Below are 27,966 nucleotides of genomic sequence, written 5' to 3'. Positions count from 1 at the left end.
TGTCTAGGGACTCTCCATAAGACAATTAACCATTGAGTAAAATATCTTCCCAGTGTTCTTCTAAGAAACAACGAGATGTGTATTAATGTGTAGACAGTTCACAGTGTAATTAGTGTAATTAGTGTAATTAAATGTGAAGTTATTTCTCTTCTTCTGTTTCACCATATGGACCTATACCCCAAGAGACTTTAGGAGAAAACAGAGGAGCCTGTCTTAGTCCTGAGGGAGAGGGAGAGGGAGAGGGAGAGGGAGAGGGAGAGGGAGAGAGAGACGGAGAGAGGGAGAGGGAGAGGGAGAGAGAGACGGAGAGAGAGAGAGAGAGAGAGAGAGAGAGAGAGAGAGAGAGAGAGAGAGAGAGAGAGAGAGAGAGAGAGAGAGAGAGAGAGAGAGCTGTCAGCAGTTTTTTTGGCTGCAACCCTAATTATGCACTAAAGCTTTATTTTTTTATTTAACAGGATGTTAAATTTCCATATTTTCATCTTAGATTAGTGGCATGATTTTGATAACTAGACAAAAGAATAATGAGCCATGGAATGAACCGACATTCTAATGTATAACAGAAATTGCTGTCATCTGAGGTGGTCAGTCAACAAAAGAAATGGCCGTACGTTTTTTACTGCAAACTTTCAGGGAAAGTCTTAATAGGATAGTATAGGATAGTATTATAGTTTAAACAATGTGGAGGCATCATTGATACAACCAGTTTGTTTCCCAATGGAGAGCTCCTGTACGGTATGCTTCAACGTTTATGCAGACCTGTGGTTTCCTGCTAAGACTTGCTTAGATGTTACACTTTCAGTTGAAAATTAAATCCCAAGAAACTGTGCATGTGAAGTTTTCCAGAAAACTGTGATGATGATGATGATGATGATGAGTTTTGCACCATGGACTAATGTACAAAATACACAAAATTTATTTTAGTGAACTATCCCTTTATTAATATAGTATAGGCCTACCATCAAAAGGTCCTGCAATCACATGCAGTATTTGACTATCACCACTGTATTTCAATGAATTCTCAAAACACACGGCAACAGTCTTTCTTTTGTGATGCCAAACTCCTCTGAAACAGGAGTCCTTTTCAGCTACAAATGCCGATAAGTGATCATTTTAGTTCACACTATTACAGTTGTGAGACCCACATGAATTCAATGTATTTACAGAAGTTTCAATATCTAAAATTAGACAATCAGAAGGGAAGGCAAACATATTTCTGTTCTATATGTATGGTGTCCAAATTAGGACACTCTTAGCAGGAGTCTTTTATATGGATACCATATTCATGGACAGAATCCACCCTTTTCAGTGGCTTTTTAAGTTCTTTGGGTAAATATCATTTTTGGGGAGCTTGCTTGTTTTCCTGTATTAGCTAGGCCAGTGGAATTAAATTGTGAGTAACCCATAAACTTTCATTCAGGCCATTTGACATGCGGCTAACCATTATGCCTCGTTTCTTCTTGCCACCGACAGGTAATTCAGATGAACTTTGAGGAGTTTGACCTGGAGATTGCCTACGACACGCTAACCATCGGTGACGGAGGGGAAGTGGGTGACCCCAAGACAATACTCCAAGTGTGAGTGGCTCAGCACTTTACTGTATCTATATTACTGTGTGTTTCACAGGCTGGAACAAAATAAATGGAATGGTATCGAACACATCCAACACATGGTTTCCATGTGTTTCATAGGATTCCATTCACTTCATTACAACCATTATTATGTGCCGTCCTCCCCTCACCAGCCTCCTGTGGTGGGTTTTATGTATTCTGTATGCAAATGGTATTGACTGTTAAGCCAGTTAACTACTGTATAGAGTTCATCAAGAGGTCATAGAGGTCATCAAAAGTTCAGGTGGAGAAGCTATCAATGGTCTTTGTGATTCTATATCCGTAACATAGACTATACTATTGTTGAATGTACTGTATTCCCTGCACCGCGTATGAGACTATCAAGGCACAAGGCGAGACCCAAATGCAGACACAGGAGGCAGATGGTTGGACTCTTACAATGTTTGTTAATCCAAAGGGGTAGGCAAGAGAATGGTTGTGGACAGGCAAAAAGGTCCAGGAGGTACAGAGTGGTAGACAGGTTCGTGGTCAAGGCAGGCAGAAATGGTCAGGCAGGCGGGTACAGAGTCCAGAAACAGGCAACGGTCAAAACCGGGAGGACAAGAAAAAGGAGAATGCAAAAAGCAGAAGAACGGAAAAAACACTGGTTGGAAACTTGGAAACATACAAGATGAACTGGCACAGAGAGACAGGAAACGCAGGGATAAATACACTGGGAGAAATAAGCGACACCTGGAGGGGATGGAGACAATCACAAGGACAGGTGAAACAGATCAGGGCATGACAGAGACACTTGGTGGTAGTGTGCATGTTAACATTCATCTTCAAAACTAGTGTAGTCCCCCATAACATTGACTCGATTTGAAAGATTGTCCATCAATGTGCCAGTACCGTGTTACAATCAGGGGGATAGTGTGTGTTGTTATCAATGTAACAGTCCCATGTTGCAGTGTGATAGTATAGTACGTGTCAGGGACGGACTGGGACCAGAAGCCGGCCCAGACATTTCTAACACACCGGCCCATTATTTTTTCTCTATTATACAAATACTGATACTTTGGCGTAAAAAAAAACACAATTTGGACAGGCCCATTCGGCTACAGATGGACCAGCCATTGTGACATTTACCAGAACTGCCTAATAGCCAGTCCGTTTCTGGTATGTGTTGTTATAAATACTATATTACAGTCAGGTTAATAGTTTATTGTCCATGTTCCAGTATCCATGTTACAGTCAGGTTAATAGTTTATTGTCCATGTTCCGGTATCCATGTTACAGTCAGGTTAATAGTTTATTGTCCATGTTCCAGTATCCATGTTACAGTCAGGTTAATAGTTTATTGTCCATGTTCCAGTATCCATGTTACAGTCAGGTTAATAGTTTATTGTCCATGTTCCGGTATCCATGTTACAGTCAGGTTAATAGTTTATTGTCCATGTTCCGGTATCCATGTTACAGTCAGGTTAATAGTTTATTGTCCATGTTCCGGTATCCATGTTACAGTCAGGTTAATAGTTTATTGTCCATGTTCCAGTATCCATGTTACAGTCAGGTTAATAGTTTATTGTCCATGTTCCGGTATCCATGTTACAGTCAGGTTAATAGTTTATTGTCCATGTTCCAGTCAGGTTAATAGTTTATCCATGTTACAGTCAGGTTAATAGTTTATTGTCCATGTTCCGGTATCCATGTTACAGTCAGGTTAATAGTTTATTGTCCATGTTCCGGTATCCATGTTACAGTCAGGTTAATAGTTTATTGTCCATGTTCAGTCAGGTTAATAGTTTATCCATGTTACAGTCAGGTTAATAGTTTATTGTCCATGTTCCAGTATCCATGTTACAGTCAGGTTAATAGTTTATTGTCCATGTTCCAGGTATCCATGTTACAGTCAGGTTAATAGTTTATTTCCATGTTGTATCCATGTTACAGTCAGGTTAATAGGTATCCATGTTACAGTCAGGTTAATAGTTTATTGTCCATCCAGTATCCAATGTTACAGTCAGGTTAATAGTTTATTGTCCATGTTCCAGTATCCATGTTACAGTCAGGTTAATAGTTTATTGTCCATGTTATTGTCCATGTTCCAGTATCCATGCTACAGTCAGGTTAATATCCATGTTGTATTACAGTCAGGTTAATAGTTTATTGTCCATGTTTCAGTATCCATGTTACAGTCAGGTTAATAGTTTATTGTCCATGTCCATGTTCCAGGTTAATAGTTTATTGTATCCATGTTACAGGTTAATAGTTTATTGTCCATGTTCGGTATCCATGTTAATAGTTTATTGTCCATGTTCCAGTATCCATGTTACTGTTCAGGTTAATAGTTTATTGTCCATGTTCCAGTATCCATGTTACAGTCAGGTTAATAGTTTATTGTCCATGTTCAGTCAGGTTAATAGTTTATTGTCCATGTTCCAGTACAGTTCAGGTTAATAGTTTATTGTCCATGTTCAGTTCCATGTTACAGTCAGGTTAATAGTTTATTGTCCATGTTCCAGTATCCATGTTACAGTCAGGTTAATAGTTTATTGTCCATGTTCCAGTATCCATGTTACAGTCAGGTTAATAGTTTATTGTCCATGTTCCGGTATCCATGTTACAGTCAGGTTAATAGTTTATTGTCCATGTTGTATCCATGTTTCAGGTTAATAGTTTATTGTATGTTCCATCCATGTTACAGTCAGGTTAATAGTTTATTGTCCATGTTCCGGTATCCATGTTACAGTCAGGTTAATAGTTTATTGTCCATGTTCCAGTATCCATGTTACAGTCAGGTTAATAGTTTATTTCCATGTTGTCCATGTTACAGTCAGGTTAATATCCATGTTACAGTCAGGTTAATAGTTTATTGTCCATGTTTACAGTCAGGTTAATAGTTTATTGTCCATGTTCCAGTATCCATGTTACAGTAGTTTATTGTCCATGTTCAGTCAGTTAATATCCATGTTACAGTCAGGTTAATAGTTTATTGTCCATGTTCCAGTATCCATGTTACAGTCAGGTTAATAGTTTATTGTCCATGTTTCAGTATCCATGTTACAGTCAGGTTAATAGTTTATTGTCCATGTTCCAGCATCCATGTTACAGTCAGGTTAATAGTTTATTGTCCATGTTCCGGTATCCATGTTACAGTCAGGTTAATAGTTTATTGTCCATGTTTATCCATGTTACAGTCAGGTTAATAGTTTATTGTCCATGTTCCGGTATCCATGCATCCGGTATCCATGTTACAGTCAGGTTAATAGTTTATTGTCCATGTTCCGGTATCCATGTTCAGTCAGGTTAATAGTTTATTGTCCATGTTCCGGTATCCATGTCAGGTTAATAGTTTATTGTCCATGTTCCAGTATCCATCAGTCAGGTTAATAGTTTATTGTGTTCAGTATCCATGTTACAGTCAGGTTAATAGTTTATTGTCCATGTTCCGGTATCCATGTTACAGTCAGATTAATAGTTTGTTGTCCATGTTCGTTTATTGTCCATCCATGTTACAGTCAGATTAATAGTTTATTGTCCATGTTCCGGTATCCATGTTACAGTCAGGTTAATAGTTTATTGTCCATGTTTGTCCATGTTCGGTTAATCAGTTAATAGTTTATTGTCCATGTTATCCATGTTACGTTAATAGTTTATTGTCCATGTTTATCCAGTCAGATTAATAGTTTATTGTCCATGTTCAGTCAGGTTAATAGGTACAGTCAGGTTAATAGTTTATTGTCCATGTTATCCAGTCAGTCAGGTTAATAGTTGTCCATGTTGTATCCATGTTTCAGGTTAATAGTTTATTGTCCATGTTCCAGTATCCATGTTACAGTCAGATTAATAGTTTATTGTCCATGTTCGGTATCCATGTTACAGTCAGGTTAATAGTTTATTGTCCATGTTCCAGGTTAATAGTTTATCCATGTTACATCCAGGTTAATAGTTTATTGTCCATGTTCCAGTATCCATGTTACAGTCAGGTTAATAGTTTATTGTCCATGTTCCAGTATCCATGTTACAGTCAGGTTAATAGTTTATTGTCCATGTTCCAGTATCCATGCTACAGTCAGGTTAATAGTTTATTGTCCATGTTCCAGTATCCATGCTACAGTCAGGTTAATAGTTTATTGTCCATGTTTCAGTATCCATGTTACAGTCAGGTTAATAGTTTATTGTCCATGTTCCGGTATCCATGTTACAGTCAGGTTAATAGTTTATTGTCCATGTTCCAGTATCCATGTTACAGTCAGGTTAATAGTTTATTGTCCATGTTTCAGTATCCATGTTACAGTCAGGTTAATAGTTTATTGTCCATGTTCGGTATCCATGTTACAGTCAGGTTAATAGTTTATTGTCCATGTTTCAGTATCCATGTTACAGTCAGGTTAATAGTTTATTGTCCATGTTCCAGTATCCATGCTACAGTCAGGTTAATAGTTTATTGTCCATGTTTCAGTATCCATGTTACAGTCAGGTTAATAGTTTATTGTCCATGTTCCAGCATCCATGTTACAGTCAGGTTAATAGTTTATTGTCCATGTTCCGGTATCCATGTTACAGTCAGGTTAATAGTTTATTGTCCATGTTCCAGCATCCATGTTACAGTCAGGTTAATAGTTTATTGTCCATGTTTCAGTATCCATGTTACAGTCAGGTTAATAGTTTATTGTCCATGTTCCGGTATCCATGTTACAGTCAGGTTAATAGTTTATTGTCCATGTTTCAGTATCCATGTTACAGTCAGGTTAATAGTTTATTGTCCATGTTCCAGTATCCATGTTACAGTCAGGTTAATAGTTTATTGTCCATGTTCCAGTATCCATGTTACAGTCAGGTTAATAGTTTATTGTCATCCTCCCCCCAGTCTCTCAGGTAGCTTCGTCCCTGACCTCATAGTCAGCATGACCCATCAGATGTGGCTTCACCTCCAGTCAGACGAGAGCGTGGGCTCCATTGGCTTCAAGATCAACTTTAAAGGTACGTTGTGTGTGTGTGTGTGTGTGTGTGTGTGTGTGTGTGTGTGTGTGTGTGTGTGTGTGTGTGTGTGTGTGTGTGTGTGTGTGTGTGTGTGTGTGTGTGTGTGTGTGTGTGTGTGTGTGTGTGTGTGTGTGTGTGTGTGTGTGTGTGTGTGTGTGTGTGTGTGTGTGTGTGTGTGTGAGAATGAGGTCATGCGCTCCTATTTTCTTCTATGTGTGTGTCCAAGTCCATAGGTAGGTGCATGATGAAGTGTTCCTGTATGTCCATGCATACATGCGTGTCTCTGTGAAGGTGTGTGTGAGCGTGTGTGTGTTCCAAACTCTAGCAGCTAGCTACTAAAGCTGTGTTTTGCCTTGCATTGGCCTTGAGTCTTTTTATTTTTTTATTTAGGTAAGTCAATTAAGAACTCATTCTTATTTACAATGACTGCCTACCTGGGAACAGTGGGTTAACTGCCTTGTTCAGGGGCAGAACAACAGATTTGTACCTTGTCTGCTCGGGATTTGATCCAGCAACATTTCAGTTACTGGCCCAACGCTCTAACCACTAGGCTACCTGCCGCCTCAAAGGTATCAGTTAGACAGCTGAGGCCGATAGAGCCAGAGGGACTGTCACCAGCCAGTGAAGTTAGAGATGGACAGACTGTCAGTACAGCCAGTGAGATGATAGACGGACAGACAGACTGTCAGTACAGCCAGTGAGATGATAGATGGACAGACAGACTGTCAGTACAGCCAGTGAGATGATAGATGGACAGACAGACTGTCAGTACAGCCAGTGAGATGATAGATGGACAGACAGACTGTCAGTACAGCCAGTGAGATGATAGATGGACAGACAGACTGTCAGTACAGCCAGTGAGATGATAGATGGACAGACAGTCACTAAGCCTGTGAGATGAGAGATGGACAGACAGACTATCACTAAGCCAGTGAGATGAGAGATGGACAGACATACTGTCACTAAGCCAGTCAGATGAGAGATGGACAGACAGACTGTCACTAAGCCAGTCAGATGAGAGATGGACAGACAGACTGTCACTAAGCCAGACAGATGAGAGATGGACAGACAGACTGTCACTAAGCCAGTGAGATGAGAGATGGACAGACGGACTGTCACTAAGCCAGTCAGATGAGAGATGGACAGACGGACTGTCACTAAGCCAGTGAGATGAGAGATGGACAGACGGACTGTCACTAAGCCAGTCAGATGAGAGATGGACAGACGGACTGTCACTAAGCCAGTCAGATGAGAGATGGACAGACGGACTGTCACTAAGCCAGTCAGATGAGAGATGGACAGACAGACTGTCACTAAGCCAGTCAGATGAGAGATGGACAGACAGACTGTCACTAAGCCAGTCAGATGAGAGATGGACAGACAGACTGTCACTAAGCCAGTGAGATGAGAGATGGACAGACAGACTGTCACTAAGCCAGTCAGATGAGAGATGGACAGACAGACTGTCACTAAGCCAGTGAGATGAGAGATGGACAGACAGACTGTCACTAAGCCAGTCAGATGAGAGATGGACAGACAGACTGTCACTAAGCCAGTCAGATGAGAGATGGACAGATGTACCAACTTGTCAAATGGCTGATTTAATTCCCTAACTCCCTTCCCTCCCTCCATTTCCATCCCTCGTTCTCTGAATAAATGAAGGAAGGCAGGTGTACTGATTCTAGACTGTCACTATGAATGACGTCTTTGTGTCAAAGGTCACTGAGCCTGGTGACCTGTAACGTTCTCCTAAACTGATAGTTCATCTCCTTGTGAACACTTGCAATCCTTATAAGGGGTTGTCACAGAAATCATACCTTACTATTTAGGGGGGGGGGGGGCTCTAACCTGAAACAGAAGGAGGTTTCATCTCTCAAACAGCAGCCACATCCGCTGGATCTGAGCTAGCATTTCCTCACAATATCCATATCTTTGATTATCTCCCCCCAAGCTCAGGGCTTTGTAATAAATTAGTGTCACAGTGATGAACAGCATGCCATCCACCCTAATGAATGAAAGTGAGTTAGGTGGAGAGAGAGAGGCATGAAAGAGGAATGAGGGGGCAGAGAGAGAGACAAAATAGGGAAAAATAAGGGAAATACACTATATATACAAAAGCATGTGTGGACACTCCTTCAGCTTAGTGGATTTGGTTATTTCAGCCACACCCCTTACTGACAGGTGTATAAAATCGAGCACACGGCCATGCAATCTCCATTGACAAACATTGGCAATAGAATGGCCTTACTGAAGAACTCAAGTCAGTTCTTCAAATTTCTGCCCTACTAGAGTTGTCCCAATCAACTGTAAGTGCTGTTATTGTGAAGTGGAAACATCTAGGAGCAACAACAGCTCAGCCAGGAAGTGGTTGGCCACACAAGCTCACCGAACGGGACAGCCTAGTGCTGAAGTGCATAGTGTGTAAAAATTGTCTATCCATGGCTACAACACTCACTACTGAGTTCCAAACTGCCTCTGGAAGCAACGTCAGCACAATAACTGTTCATCGGGAGCTTCATGAAATGGGTTTTCATGCCGGAAAAGTTGCACACAAGCCTAAAATCACTATGCGTAATGCAAAGTGTTGGCTGGAATGGTGTAAAACTCGCCGCCATTGGACTCTGGAGCAGTAGAAATGCCTTCTCTAGAGTGATGAATCACGCTTCAGCATCTGGCAGTCCTACATACAAATCTGGTTTTGTCGGATGTCAGGAGAATGCTACCTGTCCCAATGCATAATGTCAGCTTTAAGTTTGGTGGAGGAGGAATAATGGTCTGGGGCTGTTTTTCCTGGTTTGGGCCCTTAGTTCAAGTGAAAGCAAATCTTATCGCTACAGCATACAATGACATTCTAGATGATTCTGTGCTTCCAACTTTGTGGCAACAGTTTGGGGAAGGCCCATTCCTGTTTCAGCATGACAATGCCCCAGTGCACAAAGCAAGGTCCATACAGACATGGTGTGTCGAGATCAGTCTGGAAGAACTCAACTGGCCTGCACAGAGCCCTGACCTCAACCCCATTAAACACCTTTGGAATGAATTGGAACGCCTACTGCGAGCCAGGCCTAATCACCCAACATCAGTGCCCGCTCTCGTGGCTGAATGGAAGAAAGTCCCTCAGCAATGTTCCAAAAGCTAGTGGAAAGCCTTCCCAGAAGTTTTGAGGCTGTTTTTGCAGCAAAGGGGGGACCAACTCCACATTAATGCCAATGATTTTGGAATGAGACGTTTGACAAGCTTTTGGTCATGTAGTGTGCTGTACCTCTGAGTGCAAACTAACATGGAAAAACAGAATAAGTGGCTTAGTGTAATATCTCTGGAGGAAACAAAGGAGAGACCTGGTGGGGAAGAGATTGCAGTTAGATTTTTTTTTAAATGTTATTGCGAAAAGATATTACCATTATAACTGTAAACCATTCCTGACTGCTCATCAGTGTTCATTTGAGAGACATTGAGAGACTAAATATCAATTTACCCTCCCTAATACATGAAGAGGGAAATATTCTGGTTTATCTGCTACTGTAGCTAGCTTTCTTGCTGATGCTGCTGTGTGTAGTCTAATGAAGTCCTATATCTCTAAAATATTCATTTGAAATCAGTTGAATGTTCTCGCTTGGTGCCAGTACTTCACATCATTCTAAATGGTCCTAATTTAGTAGGCGATTCAATGCTTTTTGACCCTGTCATTTTGTGGTGACGTTAACCGCTCACATCCGTTCACACTGTACCTATTGCAGCAGAAACACTGACAGAGGAAGCAGGACAGAGAAATGTAAAGGTTGAAAAGGAGGTTTGGTAACAATTTACATCAAGTTGCTCTGATGCTTATTGTTTCAACAATGGAGTATTGGTAGAAAAAATATGATCAAATTCTGGCAAATCACTTGACAAATCCATTTGCCCACAACCAATCATATGAGCTGAATATTTCAACACAATCACAGTTATCCAGTGATTTATAAACAAATCAGTCTATAATATTCAGATCTCAGGTGAAATTAAGGGTACATTTTCATCAGCTGTGTTTCAGATTCCTGCATTCCCTGTATTCTAACCACGACAAGCTGTCAGCATTTTCAGGCGTGTCCTTGAGTTGCTTAAACTATTATTTTGTATCCCATTAGATGCACATGAGTGTTGCAGGAGTTTATGTCATCATTATTTATTATGCCCTTTAATCACAGATTCCAGAACATAATAGACATTTGAATTTGTGTGTTGGCTGTACATGTAATTTCTCTCTCTCTCTCTCTCTCTCTCTCTCTCTCTCTCTCTCTCTCTCTCTCTCTCTCTCTCTCTCTCTCTCTCTCTCTCTCTCTCTCTCTCTCTCATATGGTTTGAGTGGTCACTAGTTTCAAATCATTGTGCTACACAAAACCACCAACTGTATTTATGCAGTTGGATCATGTGCACACATACAAACAGAGAAAACTCTCAGCACTGGGTTCTCTCCACAATGATCTGACATGTTTTTCCAGCTCTTGAACAGTCAGCAGTCAGTCTGTGCTAGCAGCACGCTATCTCAGCTGAAGACTTCTGGAGAAATTAGTCATTTGTATTGCTGCAGGCGATGGATGATATTACAGTCTCATAGTGGGAATAGGCAGATCCCCCTGGGAGAGGCTAGTGGATATAGTGAACCAAATGGGAGTCATCATAGTGTGAGACCTAGAGAATGTAAAGGAAGCCAATCATATTTCAATGTTTAGCAGGTAGATTTAATGGTCACTATAAAACATTGATGTTCGCCTTTCAATTAAATATGTTCTTTATTATATGAATGAAATATATTGTAATGTGTAGGGTACCCTGTATGGGGCTTTTAAGATAATTTTGTCTCCATCAAACACATACACTGAGTGTATGAAGCATGTAGTGAGTGTACAAAACATTAGGAACACCTGCTCTTTCCATGACATAGACTGACCATGTGAATCCAGGTGAAAGCTATGATCCCTTATTGATGTCACTTGTTAAATCCACTTCAATCAGTGTAGATGAAGTGGAGGAGACAGATTAAATAATGATTTTTAAGCCTTGAGACAATTGATACATGGATTGTTTGTGTGCCATTCAGAGGGTGAATGGACAAGACAAAATATTTAAGTGCTTTTGAACAGGATATGGTAGTAGGTGCCAAGTGCACTGGTTTGAGTGTGTCAAGATGCAATGCCGCTGGGTTTTTCAGTCCCAATGGTTTCCCGTGTGTATCAAGAACGGTCCACCACCCAAAGAACATCCAGTGAACTTGTCACAACTGTAGGAAGCATTGGAGTCAACATCGGCCAGCATCCCTGTGGAACGCTTTTGACACCTTGTAGAGTCCATGCACAGACAACTTAAGGCTATTCTGAGGCGAAAAGGGGGTGCAACTCAATATTAAGAATTTGTTCCTAATGTTTTGTATACTCAGTGTGTTTTACCAACAATTTTCTGTTATAAAACATCTGCAACATTTCTAAGATTAGAATATGCTCCTATAGCTATGCATATCTCATTCCAGAGAGTGTGTCTGTAATTTAGACTGATACTTACCTTTGCATAACAAAGTTAATGACTTTGTGAAAGAGCTGTTGTGACACCCGTCGATTTACCTGCCTGCGTTCTAATGTGCACTTAGATGGATACCAGTTTCAGCATTTTGATTTCAGTTCCCCGTGGCTACATCTCTGTGTCTCCTGTGCTCTTTTCCTCTCTTTCTTTGCCAAGGCAATTTATCTCCTGTCAAAGATTTTACACAATGGGAGCAGATTTAACATCAGAAAAGCATAATTACATATTTTATATGACAATTTCCAGCGAAGCTCCAGTGAAGGTCGGTCTTCACACCATTGGTGACCGGAACAGAGAGCGGACATCAGAGAGTACTATAGCGTGTAATGAGATGTGGGTTAAGGGGTGAGAAAAGGGTCAAGTTAGACCTTTAGAGATAAGAGCGGTGTCCCAAATGGAATATATAAAGGGGGGAAAGCCTTGCTTTTGACCAATGCCTATAGGGTTCTGGTTAAATGTAGTGCAGTACAGTATAGGGAATACAGTGCTATTTGGAACACAGTGGAGATCTCATCAATAGGCAGTAAGTGGCGGTACTGTTTGAGGACCTTACCAATGACCCTTTGGAGAGGTGTCAATATAAGTGTCATATCAGTGTCTATACAGTGCCTTGAGAAAGTGTTCATGCCCCTTGACTTAATCCACATTTTGTTGTGTTACAGCCTGAATTCAAAAAAAGAATTTTCTTTAAAAACTCCCTAGTCCTTGCCAATGACAAGTATACCCATAACATGATGCAGCCACCATGCTTGAAAATGTGAAGAGTAGTACGCTTTGTGTTGAGGACATGAAGTTAACTTCTTTGCCACATTTTTAGCAGTTTTACTTTACTGCCTTATTGCAAACAGGATGCATGTTTTGTAATATTTTTTATTCTGTACAGGCTTCCTTCTTTTCACTCTGTCATTTAGGTTAGTATTGTGAAGTAACTACAATGTTATTGATCCATCCTCAGTTTTCTCCAATCACAGCCATTAAACTCTGTAACCAACGTTCCCTCTAAGCTGCTTGTGTGCAAAATATCCGCCCACACAGAGAAGTACGATAGGTATGATCTTCACTCAACATTCAAGAGTTTTCCCCTTTAGTTAACACTATCAACGCTTCCCTTTACTGTGGAAATTGTGATCAAATCAATCCAATATTGGCCACTTTCAATGCAACACACCAAAACAAATTGAACTATGTAAGACTTAGTATTCAAAACTATGCAAGATATTTTTTTGTGGGCAGAACGCATCGGAGGAGGATTATGTTGTATTGACACACATGACTCAGCCTCTACACTACGCAGACTGGTGCGGCATAACCAATCAGAGCTGCAGTAGACCTATATGCAAATAGACCATTGCCATATATGGATCTGTGCCATTCTCGTTGAACTGGACTGTGTTTACCGCATGAGTGTAATGAATAGATGTACTTATTTTGAGATCAAAGTGAGAGCTTTGTGTAGCCACTTGGGCACATTTTTTAATGTTGTTTGCTAGTTAGTTAGTTATTGAGGGAACATTGTCTGTAACTGTTTTGGCCTCATGGTGACATCCCTGAGCAGTTTCCTTCCTCTCCGGCAAATGAGTTAGGAAGGACGCCTGTATATTTGCAGTGACTGGGTGTATTGATACACCATCCAAAGTGCAATTATTAACTTCACAATGGCCAAAGGGATATTCAATCTCTGTTCTTTTTATTTTACCCAACTACCAGTAGGTACCTTTCTTTGCGAGGCATTTGAAAACCTCCCTGTTCTTTGTGGTTGAATCTGTGTTTGAAATTCACTTCTCGACTGAGGGACCTCACAGATAATTGTATGTGCGGGGTACAGAGATGACGTAGTCATTCAAAAATCATGTTAAACACTATTATTGCAAACACTGAGTGAGTCCATGCAACTTAATATGTGACTTGTTAATCACATTTTTACTGCTGAACTTATTTAGGTTTGCCTTAACAAAGGGGTTGAATACTTTTTGACTCAAGACATTTCAGCTTTTCATTTTTAAGGCCAGGCACCACAGGCTGAAATAACATTTTTGCATCTACCTATACATTTGCAATTTGTTGGTATTTTGATCCATTAATATTAGTATTTTCATAAAGTATACATAACAATGTAAAAAACTTCATGAAATGTATATTTTCTTTAGTTTGTCATACTACCGACATCAAAATGTAATTGTCAACAATTTAAATTGGAAATAAATCAGTCATTTCAAAGCTCACTGCATTGAATTACAGATCATTTTAAAGCCCATTTCATAGAGAATGTTACAAACTGGACTACATTTAGTAACTTACTTTGAAGAGAAGGTGACTGGGTCTAAAAAGGCATTTGGAGTTTTGTAGCCTATATCCCGTGTACAGTACTTGTCTATAACTAACATTTCCCGAAAGTCAGACTCTTCCCACACACCATTTACTTTTTTTCAGCTATTGTGTCCTTAGATACAGTGTGGCAAAAAAAGTATTTAGTCAGCCACCAATTGTGCAAGTTCACCCACTTAAAAAGATGAGAGAGGCCTGTAATTTTCATCATAGGTACACTTCAACTATGACAGACAAAATGAGAAAAAAAAACAGAAAATCACATTGTAGGATTTTTAATTAATTTATTTGCAAATTATGGTGGAAAATAAGTATTTGGTCACCTACAAACAAGCAAGATTTCTGGTTCTCACAGACCTGTAACTTCTTCTTTAAGAGGCTCCTCTGTCCTCCACTCTTTACCTGTATTAATGGCACCTGTTTGAACTTGTTATTAGTATAAAAGACACCTATAGCTAGTTATTTATATTTTTTAAATCCTGTCATATACAGTAAATGTACAATTTGATCTAATTTGGATGCATGGTCCTGCTGTCAATTAAGCCTATCCAATTAACAGGGGTAAGTGTTTAAGATGAATCCCCTTTACCCCAAAAATATATACTGTTCAATTAATCACCCTGATTTCACTCAGTAGAGGTTAGAAGGTTCAACACAGAAATGGAAACAAATTGTTCAGCATATTTCTCTTGTTATTATCTTTGTTTTTATCATGCACACGTTCTTAAAGATTCCATGCATAGGGCCTATAAGATTCTGAGCTGGAGGTAGGACTCTGATTCAACCATGTTTAAAGTGTTGATAACTGTATCTCTGATTGAACCATGTTGTAAAGTGTTGATAACTGTAGCTCTGATTGAACCATGTTGTAAAGTGTTGATAACTGTATCTATGATTCTGAGCTGGAGGTAGGACAAAGAAAGAAGGAATCGAGTTGTAGGTAGTAACAAGCGGAATAGCCGAGGAGAATAACATTCTGTGAAAACATGGTGTGATGTTAATTTCCCTGAATATGATGGTGTACTGAAGCAAACAAGGCAGAGCTGCCTCTCATTTCTGAGTGAATTTCATTTTATTGCCATTAAGGCAAACATTGTCATCCTGTAGAGCTCAGTAATGATGGCAATGAGTAATTTCCGGAGGACGCTGTGAGGAAAGAAATATATAAATCATGATTAATCCACATTGAATCATTCCATGACGTCAGAGCAAAAATAAAGACGATGAACAATAACGCAGGTTTAATTTGAATATTTCTAGAAAGACAGTGGATGCGCCCCAAATTGTACCCTATTTCCCATATAGTGTGCAATAGATAGAAAATAGGGTGCCATTTGAGATACACACACCCTGTTGGAGTGATTAATACTTGATCCTGTATTTACCATTTGAATGTGAAGTGTGTGCTTATTTGTTCATCTAAATGAGTGCTAGATGAGCTTGAATAAAGTGACAATGAGATAAGAATAGCTGCATTGATAGATTCAATATTATTGGAAGACTTGGGGAGTTCTTAGAGTACTGTCACATGTCACAAACACAGACATATACTGGGACACACACACACAATACTGGGACACACACACATCAGATGACTCCATACTCCTTGCTTGCTGTTAACAAGCAGAAGCTCAAACAGGAAGTACTCTTGACTCGCTCCATTGAGAAATGGTCATCAAAATCAGAAAGCTGATTGGAGTATTTTCCCGAGACACCGTCGATAACATCAACCAGCTAACCACATCCGTCACCCGCTTCATTAGGAAATGCATCAGCGGCGTTGTCCCCACAGTTAAGGTTCACTGCATCCCCAATCAAAAGCCCTGGATTAATACAGAGGTTGGCACCAAGCTTAAGGACATGGCTCCCGCACACAGGGCTATCACAGAAAATACTGACTCTACGGGGTCAGGACATTAACAAGTACAAGAAGTCCCCCTTACGACCTCTACAGTCGTCAAACGAGCAAAATAACTTACTTACAAGCCCTTAACCAACAATGCCGTTTTAAGGAAATACCTACACAAAAGTAAGATATAAGAATAACATAATTTAAGATCAGCAGTAAATAACAATAGCAGGGCTATATACAGGGGGTACCGGTACAGAGTCAATGTTCAGGGGAAACGGTGTCGAGGTAATTGAGGTAATATGTACATGTAGGTAGAGTTGATAATGTGACTATGCATAGATAATAACAGAGAGTAGCAGCAGAGTAGAAGGGGGAGGGGGCAATGCAAATAGTCTGGGTAGACATTTGATTAGCTGTTCAGGAGTCTTATGGCTTGGGGGTAGAAGTGTTCCTTTTGTCCAGGTGTGAAAGGGCAGTGTGGAGTGCAATAGAGATTGCATCATCTGTGGATCTGTTGGTGCGGTATGTAAATTGGAGTGGGTCTAGGGTTTCTGGGATAATGGTGTTGATGTGAACCATGACCAGCCTTTTAAAGCATTTCATGGCTACAGACATGAGTGCTATGGGTTGGTAGTCAGTTAGGCAGGTTACTTTTAGTGTCCTTGGGCACAGGGACTATGGTGGTCTGCTTGAAACATGTTGATATTACAGACTCAGACAGGGAGAGGTTGAAAATGTCAGTGAAGACACTTGCCAGTTGGTATGCTCATGCTTGGAGAACACGTCCTGGTAATCCGTCTGACCCAGCGGCCTTGTGAATGTTGACCTGTTTAAAGGTCTTACTCACATTGGCTGCAGAGAGCGTGATCACATAGTTGTCCGGCTGATGCCCTGTTTCAGTGACAGCTGATGCCCTGTTTCAGTGTTACTTGCCTCGATGCGACCATAGAAGTTATTTAGCTCGTCTGGTAGGCTCGTGTCACTGGGCAGCTCTCAGATATGCTTCCCTTTGTAGTCTGTAATAGTTTGCAAGCCCTGCCACATCTGACGAGCGTCGAAGCCGGTGTAGTACAATTCAATCTTAGTCCTGTATTTATGCTTTTCCTGTTTGATGGTTCGTCGGAGGGCATAGCGGGATTTCTTATAAACTCAAGTCCTGCTCCTTGAAAACGGCAGCTCTACCCTTTAGCTCAGTGCAAATGTTGCCTGTAATCCATGGCTTCTTGTTGGGGTATGTATGTGCAGTCACTGTGAGAACAACTTCCTTGATGCACTTATTGATAAAGGCAGTGGCTGATTTGGTGTACTCCTCAATGTCATCGTAAGAATCCCGGAACAAATTCCAGTCAGTGCTAGCAAAACAGTCCTGTAGTTTAGCATCTGCTTCATCTGACCACTTTTTTATAGTCAGAGTAACTGGTGCTTCCTGCTTTAATTTTTGCTTGTAAGCAGGAATCAGGAGGTTAGAATTATGGTCAGATTTGCCAGATGGAGGGTGAGGGAGAGCTTTGTACGCATCTCTGTGTGTGGAGTAAAGGTGCTCTAGAATTTTTTCTCTCTGGTTGGACATTTTTAACATGCTGATAGAAATGAGGTAAAATTGATTTAAGTTTCCCTGCATTAAAGTCCCCGGACACCTGGAGTGCCGCCTCTGGATGAGCGCTCATTGAGTGTGGTTTTAGTGCCAGCATCGGTCTGTGGTGGTATGTAGACAGCTACGAAAAATACAGATGAAACTCTCTAGGTAGATAGTTTGGTCTACAGCTTATCATGAGATACTCTACCTCAGGCAAGCAAAACCTTGAGACTTGTTTACATATATGCATAGGCCCCCGCCCTGTGTCTTACCAGAGGCTGTTGTTCTATCCTATCGATAGAGTGTATAACCTGCCAGCTGTATGTTCTTAATGTCGTCATTCAGCCACGACTCGATGAAATATAAGATTTTACAGATTGTAATGTCCCGTTTCAGTTCATCCCGTTTATTTTTCAGCGAAAATAATTAAATAAAAAATTAGCTAGCAGGATGGAAGGCAAAGGCAGATTAGCCAGATTAGCCACTCGTCGCCTGATCTTCCTTCACAAGGCACTGTGATATTTTTCCGCAAAATCTTAGTTTCCTTCTCCAGTGAATTATGTACAAAAGAAGTTGCCTAACAATGCAAAAAAACAAACATAATTGCATGGTTGGTTAAGAGCCGATAAAATCATATTACACAGGATCTGATGTCCACCCCATGTGGCAGGGGCTACAGTCCATTATGGTTTACAAAGGAAGACCAGCCATGATCTGCCCAATGATACCTTTCAACCAGATGAACTCAATGTATTTTATAGACTATTCGACAATAACAACACCGTGCCTTGCGTGAGTGCCCCCACCGACCCAGAGGACTGAGTGATCTCTTTCTCCAAGGCCGGCGTGAGTAAGGTCTTTAATCAGGTCAATCCTTGTAAGGCCACAGGGCCGGATGGTATTCCAGGGGGCGGTCTCAGAGCATTCGCAGAGCAGCTGGCAGGTATATTCACTGTCATTTTCAACCTCTCATTGTTCCAGTCTGTAATCCCCACATGTTTTTAGCTGACCACCATCATTCCTGTTCCCAAAAATTCTAAGGTTCATGCCACAATGACTACCGCCCTGTAGCACTCACATCTGTAATCATGGAGTGCTTTGAGAACCTGGTTATGGCATACATCAACTCTATCATCACAGACACCGTAGACCCACTCCAATTTGCATATGTAAAGGTGTGATTATCTCAGTACATTCATTCAAGGCAACCAGGTTTTCAGGGTTCTCACATTATCTTGGTTTGTTGACTTCGGTTTTTAATGATCCTCTTTTGTTTTTGGAATGAAGTAAAAGTAAAAATCCCCTCTTAAAGACCTTAATCCACATAAAAAGGAATGAATTATTAATCACAAAAACAACCCTACTGTTGTTAGACCGTACAGACTTATCACAGCAAAAAGCTTGTGAACACCAAAACATAAACTGTCCCCTCAAGCCCACTTTATCGCTGTATGGCTATTAATAAGGTCTCTCTTTTAACCAGAATGTAATTCCATTTATAATGAATAATATCCCTTAGAATTTTTAACTAGTAGTGTCCCTCGGGTGTGTTGCTAGCATTTAGCTACTGTCTTATCCTTCATTAGTACTTTCATTGTTACTAGTATTTTCTTCTTAGATGACAACTTATAAAATTGTGGACTACAGGAAAAGGCGGGCCGAAAGGCCCCCATTAACATCAACGGGGCTGTAGTGGAGCGGGTCGAGAGTTTCAAGTTCCTTGGTGTCCACATCACCAATGATTTATCATGGTCCAAACACACCAAGACAGTCGTGAAGAGGGCACGACAAAACCCCTCAGGAAACTGAAAAGATTTGGCATGGGTCCCCAGATCCTCAAAAGGTTCTACAGCTGCATCATCGAGAGCATCCTGACCAGTTGCATCACCGCCTGGTACGGCAAGTGCTCGGCATCTGACCGTAACGCGCTACAGAGGGTAGTGCACATAACTGGGGCCAAGCTTCCTGCAATCCAGGAATATATATAATAGGCGGTGTCAGAGGACAGCCCATAAAATTATCAGAGACTCCAGTCACCCAAGTCATAGACTGTTTTCTCTGCTACCGCACGGCAAGCGGTACCAGAGCGCCAAGTCATGGACCAAAAGTCTCCATAACAGCTTCTACCAATTAATCAAATGGCCACCGTACTATTACATTGACCCAACCCCCCCCATTTGTTTTGTACACTGCTGCTACTCGCTGTTTATTATCTATGCATAGTCACTTCACCCCTACCTACATCTACAAATAACCTCTAACCTGTACTCCCGCACACTGAATCGGTACCGGTACCCCCTGTAGCCTCGTTATTGTGTTACTTTTTATAATTTTTTACTTTAGTTTATTTTCTAAACTCTTCTTGAATTGCAGTGTTGGTTAAGGGCTTGTAAGTAAGCATTTCACGGTAAGGTCTACACTTGTTGTATTCGGCGCATGTGACAAATAAAGTTTGAGTTGATTTGAACATCCAATCCTCTCCAATAGTGTTAGCTATCATGTTTCAGTTCCTATGTGGAATATGATTTACTATGGAGTTGAGATAATTCACTTCCCTGTTACTTGCCAGTAAGTTCCGTTCGTCTCGCTCTGGCCTCCTCTTGCTGTCCTAACTCCGGACTCGCGTGGTGATTGTACCCAGGAAACAACAGAATGATGTCGGACACGCCTCCTCTGCTTCCCTCTGGAGTCACCATCTCCCCTGTCTAATCTGACACTGTGTAACAGAAAAAACCTCTGCAGCGACTCTGTCTTCCTTTTGCCCACACATCCTTCGCCAATCGTCCCTGCTTGCGGTAGACACCACCGGCAGTAGTCTGCGTTACTACAACTTCGCTTCACTATATTATTGTTTAGGTTGCCTCCATCACAGCCTAATACATCACTGAGGCTGAGCTTCCTGCCATCTAGGACCTCTATATCAGACGGTGTGAAAGGAAGGCCCGGACAAATGTTAAAGACTCCAGCAACCCAAGACATGGAATGTTTTTTCTTCTTCCGCACTGGCAAACGGTACTGGTATATCAAGTCTGACACCAACAGACTCCTGAACAGCTTCTATCCCCAAGCCATAAGACTGCTAAATAGCTAACAAAATGGCTACACAGACTGAATTGACCCATGCATTTATTTATTTTTTAACTGTTTTTATGCACACTTACAGGACTCTACACACTCACTTAATTTGCTCACATACACATAACATGCATACACATTCATACTAACTCTACAAACATGCACACACACTCACATACAATCGTCATATACACTGCTGCTATTCTGTTTGTCATATATCCTCATGCCTAGTCACCTTACCCCTATACATACAGTATCTACCTCTGTCATTCCAGTATCCCTGCACATTGTAAATATTCTATTGGAACTGACCCTGAACTGACCCTTTTATTTTTATTTATTGTGTGTTTTTGTTCTACGTTGTTATTTTTAGTACTACATTGATATTGATTACTGCATAGTTGAGTATAGAAACACACACACACAGACACACACACACACACACACACACACACACACACTAATTAATTTGTGTCCACCAACTGAAAAGGGCTGAAGGTTTGGGACCCCTGTGACAGATTTAAAACCTCCATGTGTAATGACTGGAATGAAGATGTGGGACCCTGATTAGGTCATAAACTGAGTATATCTTATGAGCTCAAATTACGTATCGTGTTCTATTGATGAGATGTTAATGTACTTTTATGGAGCCTTGGTGGACAAATCACAGTTTCATCTGAAAAAGTTCCTGATGTCGGCCAATTCCATCGTTTTTTACATACTGTACACTGTGGAAGCTGAATCTGTACATGAATTCAGTGTGTGCAGCCATGCTTATTAAAGCAGTGTAGAAATAACATTGTAACAAGGGTTCAGAGAAAGAAAATACTACTAGAAGGAAAATGAAGACCAGATGTAGGCAGCATAGAAGAGGTCATAAAACGTGACTTTATTCTCTAGAAGCAACCGTCATATCGGTCACTTCACATTACAGACAGGAAATTATAGACACATGTCAGGCATTACTAATCAATGATCATCAACTCCAATTTCCAACTCTTACAATATTTATTGAGGAAATACCCTATTAGGGGTTAATGTAATGACCAGATTAACTACTGGTAATTAACTATCAGTTCTCGCAAATGCTTTTTCCTACATGAGACTGAAAAAGTATGACAAGATTATTATAGAATATGAGCGTACCCCGAGGAAATGTTGGTAGGGTGTCTGTATTGTTTCTGTAGCTATGAGCAATACATTGCCCTGTAGTATCATTTGAAGGCTACACATGAATTTACAATTGATAGAAATACAGAGTGAATACAGAGAAATAAGGAATGCTGAGTTGCAAAGAAAAAGCCATTTCTCAGACTGGCCAATAAAAAGAAAAGATTAAGATGGACAAAAGAACACAGACACTGCACAGAGGAGCTCTGCCTAGAAGGCCAGCATCACGGAGTCTCTTCACTGTTGATGTTGAGATTGGTGTTTTGCGGGTACTATTTAATGAAGCTGCCAGCTGAGGACTTGTGAGGCGTCTGTTTCTCAAACTAGACACTCTAATGTACTTGGCCTCTTGCTCAGTTGTGCACCGGGCCTCCCACTACTCTTTCTATTCTGGTCAGAGCCAGTTTGCGCTGTTCTGTGTTCTGTGAAGGGAGAAGTACACAGCGTTGTACGAGATCTTCAGTTTCTTGGCAATTTCTCACATGGAATAGCCTTCATTTCTCAGAACAAGAATAAACTGATGAGCTTCAGAAGAAATGTCTTTGTTTCAGGCCATTTTGAGCCTGTAATCGAACCCACAATTGCTCCACATACTCAACTAGTCTAAAGAAGGACAGCTTTATTGCTTCTTTAATCAGCACAACAGTTTTCAGCTGTGCTAACATAACTTAAAAGGGGTTTTCTATGATCAATTAGCCTTTTAAAATTATAAACTTGGATGAGCTAACCCTATGTGCCATTGGAACGCCTATGTAGATATTCCATTAAAAATCAGCCGTTTCCAGCTACTATAGTCATTTACAACATTAACAATGTCTACACTGTATTTCTGATCAATTTGATGTTATTTTAATGGCCCCAAAAATTTGCTTTTCTTTCAAAAACAAGGACATTTCTTAAGTGACCCCAAACTTTTGAATGGTAGTGTATATCCCTTGATAAGTTGGTCAAGTTTTACTCAACAGTACTCATACAGTACAAGCGTATTACTGTAAGGCCTTCAAAATCTCAGATAAAGATTCATATCCTCATTAGAATAGATGTGGGCTTATACTAGCGTGGCTCCCTTCCCATCCTTTGAATCTCTGTTAGTGACTTTCATCTTTGAGATGTTCTTTTCTCTAGTTCCACATCGGGCCTTTGAATAAACTTCTTAAATGTCGATTCAAATTGGACTGTAATTCTCAGAGAAGGCTGAATCTAGCTTAATGATCAATTCTTAGCCAAGATTTATGAAAGGTAAATCTCACTGGTAGTATTTAAAATTAGCATACGTGAGGAGTAGGCATACGATTACTTATTCTTCACCCTTTTGCATGTACAATGTGGTTGCTACTTCCTATAAATTGGGCTTCTGTGATGGCCTGTATTGTTGACTGGAAATACATGTACTTGTATTGCTAGAAATGGACAATGAATGCCCCATTCTGGCTTTATTGCTGTGTGTTACATTACTTACAGAGGCTTGGCAATATCGTTACAATTTGCCCAGCTGTTCCTGGAAGCATGCAGGAGTAGAAACCCCCCCACAGAAGGCCAGGCTAGGGGCAAACAGTATGCATTGTGCTTATGAGCACATAATACTCATGCCAGGTAGGATATAACAATTGACCATTTCCCCACAGACAAAGATGGCCTTAGTGTTTAACATTCTGTCGCCAGGCATTATTCAGATGCGACGTGCACTGCTCTAAAGCAATTTGTTCTCTATCTATTCTGATGTGGTAAAACACAGAGCAGTAAATATGCTCTAACCTTCCCAGGACCAGCCCGGCCCTCCCTCCCTCCCTACAGATTGAACAGCCCAGCCCAGGCAGTCAGGGCGGTAGGTATTGTGGTTCCCATAAAGACGGTGTCATGACTGAAATTAATGCAATATATCACACTTTGCAAAGACTTCCATTACACCTAGGCTGAAATAAACGACGACCACTCCACGAACCACTAACGTGATCATAATAATTTCGAGGAGTTTTTCTTTCCCTTACCAATTGAAAATGCTCTCGGAGCGAGCACCAGGGTTCAGGGTTCAACTCTGAGCAGTGGTGGAAGATGTCTTAGCAGATGCATTACAGCTCCTCCCAACACCCGCACCCTCTGAGGGAACCAGTCAGGCCAATCTCGGGTGTTACCTGGGTGTGGTGACCCAGGATGGGTGGGGTGTGGGTGGAGTGATGAGGGGATTGTTTCAATCCATATCGCAGAGATTCAGCATTACTGTGTGATTGACATTTAAAGGCAATGTTCCCGCGTTAGCGGAGACTGCATTCACGGTAAACACGGCTCAATAGGAAATTACCTTTAAATGTCTAACGCCTCAGCGATACAGATTCAATAGAGTCCTAGGTGTTTTTGTGGCCTCCCAGGCTGCTGCATTCAGGGAGAGATAGAGGCACTGCGTGCTTACTCATGCTTATCTGGATGGACACGGGCACAGTGTTAGCGAGGATTCACGTGGATGCCTATTTCCTTAGTGTGGTAGGGTTTTTAAAAAATGACAAAATAACTGTCCTATCATCTCCTTTTTTCACATTCTCAGACATGGACACAAAGAATAGAAAATAAGACTGTATAAGTGTATAATTCAGCTCTTAGGACAACAGTATTTTCTGTCTATATGGGTGTGATGACGAGCACCAACGCCTTGTGATTGCTGCCTGTATGATACAATGTTTGTTCTGAATGTAGCCTGAGTATTATTCCAACCTCTTTGCTACTACTCATGGTATGAATTGGATCCATTACATGAATTGGAAAGCAGGATGGTATGCTTGTTTTATGACAGAAAGACACAATAGACATTTCCCCTTGGGTATTCACTAAAATAAAATAAATTGTCAACTGTCATAATGCTCACTAGCACTGTTTTTGTCATTGTTTTCCACAGAGATTGACAAAGAGAGTTGCGGGGACCCTGGTACGCCCCTCTATGGGATAAGGGAAGGAGACAGCTTCTTGAATGGGGGCATCCTGCGCTTTGAGTGCCAGTTTGGGTTCGAGCTCATCGGGGAAAGGACCATATCTTGTCAGAACAACAACCAGTGGTCAGCCAACATCCCCATGTGCATCTGTGAGTATGAACATCTAAAACGCATCCAATTACTGGAATCTAAAACACATCTAATTTCTGGGGTCTAAATCACATCTAATTTATTGGGTCTAAATCATATCTAATTTCTTGGGTCTAAAGCGCATCGAATTTCTGGCATCTAAAACGCATCAAATTTTTGGGGTCTAAAACACATCTAATTGGGGCCTCCCGAGTGGCGCAGCAGTCTAAGGCACTGCATCGCAGTGCTTATAGGTGTCACTACAGACACGGGTTCGCTCCATGGCTGTGTCACAGCTGGCTGTGACCGGGAGACCCATGAGGCGGTGCACAATTGGACCAGCACCGCCTGGGTTAGGGGAGGAGTTGGCCAGCCGGCAATTTCCTTGTCCCATCATGTTCTAGCAACTCCTTGTGGCGGGCCGGGTGGGTTAAGTGAGCAGTGTGGTTGGGCAGGGTCATGTTTCGGAGGACGCATGGCTCTTGACCTCTGCCTCTCCCGTGTCCATAGGGGAGTTCCAGTGCTGGAACAAGACTGTAACTACTAATTGGATATCACAAAAAGGGGTAAAAAAACAGTAATTATTTTGTCATGTGTCTAAAACTAACTCAGTTTCTTGTAATTGTGTATAAAAACATCAATATTATATTTTCATGTTGTTGCGAAGAAGAAAATACCTATGAACCATTTTCATGGGTGAACAGTAATGGGCTGCATCCTAAATGACACCTTGTTCCTTACATAGTGCACTAATTTTGACCAGAACCCTATGGGCTCTATGTCATATACGGAAAATGGTGCAATTTGGGATACGATCATGCTCATCTGTTCGTAAGAACCATTCTGCCTTTCTCATGTGTGATAGGGGGAACCTAAACATGGAGACATATCTACTTCTTACTTACAAAAAATGCTACAAAAGGGTGTTGATTGAGTTCTAGCTTTGAGAGGCAAACATTCTGCTATGATATATTATTTACATTTGATTTTGTTTCACCTTTATTTATTTAGGTAAGTCAATTAAGAACAAATTCTTATTTACAATGACGACCTGAACATGATCCTCTGAAGTAAGAACCATATTTCAGTTCCATATAGTGACTGATACATTTTCAGAGTTCACACTCTGTTCGTATTGATATAAATGCAGTTGTATGCAGATGATATGGAAGTCTAATAAGTGGACACGCTTCATCGTGCTTCATCATCGCGCCTCATCAGTTCATCAGCCTTTGAAAAATACACACTTAACTTAGTTAATCAGTCTTCCGTCGCTGCTTTAGGCTCTCACTAATGTGTCAAATCATTAATTCACTGCTCTGTTCTCCGAAATCGGTCATGCTAACAGTTATCTGATGAACTGTCTTATATAGAATGCTTATGGGACTAGAGAGAGGTGTTTCACACCCCCGACCAGAGGAGTTAGTGTCATTTGCATTGGAATGCATTCATATTTCATTGAGAGTGGGAGATCAAACTGCCAAAGGGTGAAATAATCTCTTAGAAATATCATCCTGCATGGCACAGTCATATTGCATAGAAGATAACTTGGAACATACAGTACTGTACAGTTCTCCCATACCCATCTACAGTAAATAATTAGAAATAAATAAATGTACAAAAATATATTTCAACAATTTCTGCCAAATACAGTACAGTTCATTTTAGTACCCAATCAACCCCCAATCATATAATCCAAGTCTCCTCTCTTTGTCCCCTCTCTCTCCTCTACAGTCCCATGCCTGTCCAATTTCACGGCGCCAATGGGCACGGTTCTATCACCAGACTACCCAGAAGGCTACAGCAACAACATGAACTGCGTGTGGCTGATCATATCAGAGCCCGGCAGTCGCATCCACCTGGCCTTCAATGACTTTGATCTGGAGGCACCTTACGACTTCCTCACCGTGAAAGACGGAGAGCTGCTGGACGCCACCGTCCTGGGACGCTTCTCGGGGGCAGAGTCACCCTCCCACCTTGATAGTAATACTAACATACTGAGGCTGGAGTTCCAGGCCGACCACTCCATGGCCGGACGAGGGTTCAACATCACATACAGCAGTAGGTTTAACCCTGACATTGAATTCTGTGCTGTTCTTTGTTTGTCTTTGTCAGTTGATTAGGGCTCAGTTCAGTTGAACCCATGTAGCAGGTACTGCCACAATCCTGGTGAAATACAGTTGGGCCCTTGGTTCTTACCAGGTATAGCTTATCATTTTGTGGTGACTTTACTGTAATGACCATAGTCCTGTGTATCTTGTCCTGATTGGATTCTTGTGATGTTTGTCCAACCCTGGCCTACCGCTCATGTCATTGTCAGTTCTTTTTAGTCATCACATAAGGTCTTAATCAATTTCCACCAAACCGGCTTTGCCCCTCACACCCATCATAGTGATCCTTTTCAAATGGTCGCCTGGTAACAGCGTCTTTCTGAAGGAGAAGTGAAATGTCACGCCAATTCATCACTTCTGTCAAAAAAAGACAGGAAAAAAAGAGGCCATGAATCCTTAGCAACAACTGTTCGAGCTGGCTTTTCTAACAGCCTGACACCGGATCCCACGTTATTCTGGTAGGACACTATCAGTAACATGATTGAGCACTGTTAAATGTGGATTCGTTGTGACAAACGTTATGTTCGACTGGCGTGCTCGATCTGTCAGAAGGCATCCATCAGTCAGTCAGTCTGATTTGGGCGGTGAGGCTGTGATAAGAAGAGTTTAAGGGATGTTTTAGTTGGGAGACATCTTGCGCCAGGGTTTAAGTCCACTCTACACTTCATAAAGGTCTGAAAAAATAGCTGGGAGGTCACTAGCACTATAACGAAAATAATAA

At 41.1% G+C, this 27,966-nt stretch overlaps 1 protein-coding gene across 1 annotated transcript in view; it reads left to right on the top strand.

Moving 5' to 3' along the window:
- Nucleotides 1-27,966, top strand: part of LOC124043287 (CUB and sushi domain-containing protein 3-like) — a 720,075-nt gene that overhangs the window by 415,865 nt on the left and 276,244 nt on the right. Inside the window, exons 11-14 of the mRNA XM_046361728.1 lie at nucleotides 1,471-1,574; nucleotides 6,421-6,533; nucleotides 24,972-25,154; nucleotides 26,869-27,195. Coding sequence (XP_046217684.1) covers nucleotides 1,471-1,574; nucleotides 6,421-6,533; nucleotides 24,972-25,154; nucleotides 26,869-27,195 — 727 coding nt within the window. The remainder of the gene's footprint in view (nucleotides 1-1,470; nucleotides 1,575-6,420; nucleotides 6,534-24,971; nucleotides 25,155-26,868; nucleotides 27,196-27,966) is intronic.

This window comes from Oncorhynchus gorbuscha, linkage group LG09 (assembly GCF_021184085.1).
Source record: "Oncorhynchus gorbuscha isolate QuinsamMale2020 ecotype Even-year linkage group LG09, OgorEven_v1.0, whole genome shotgun sequence".
Taxonomy (NCBI): Eukaryota; Metazoa; Chordata; class Actinopteri; order Salmoniformes; family Salmonidae; genus Oncorhynchus; species Oncorhynchus gorbuscha.
The sequence above is the reverse complement of the archived record's forward strand: the minus strand, read 5'-3'. Positions and strand labels throughout refer to the sequence as shown.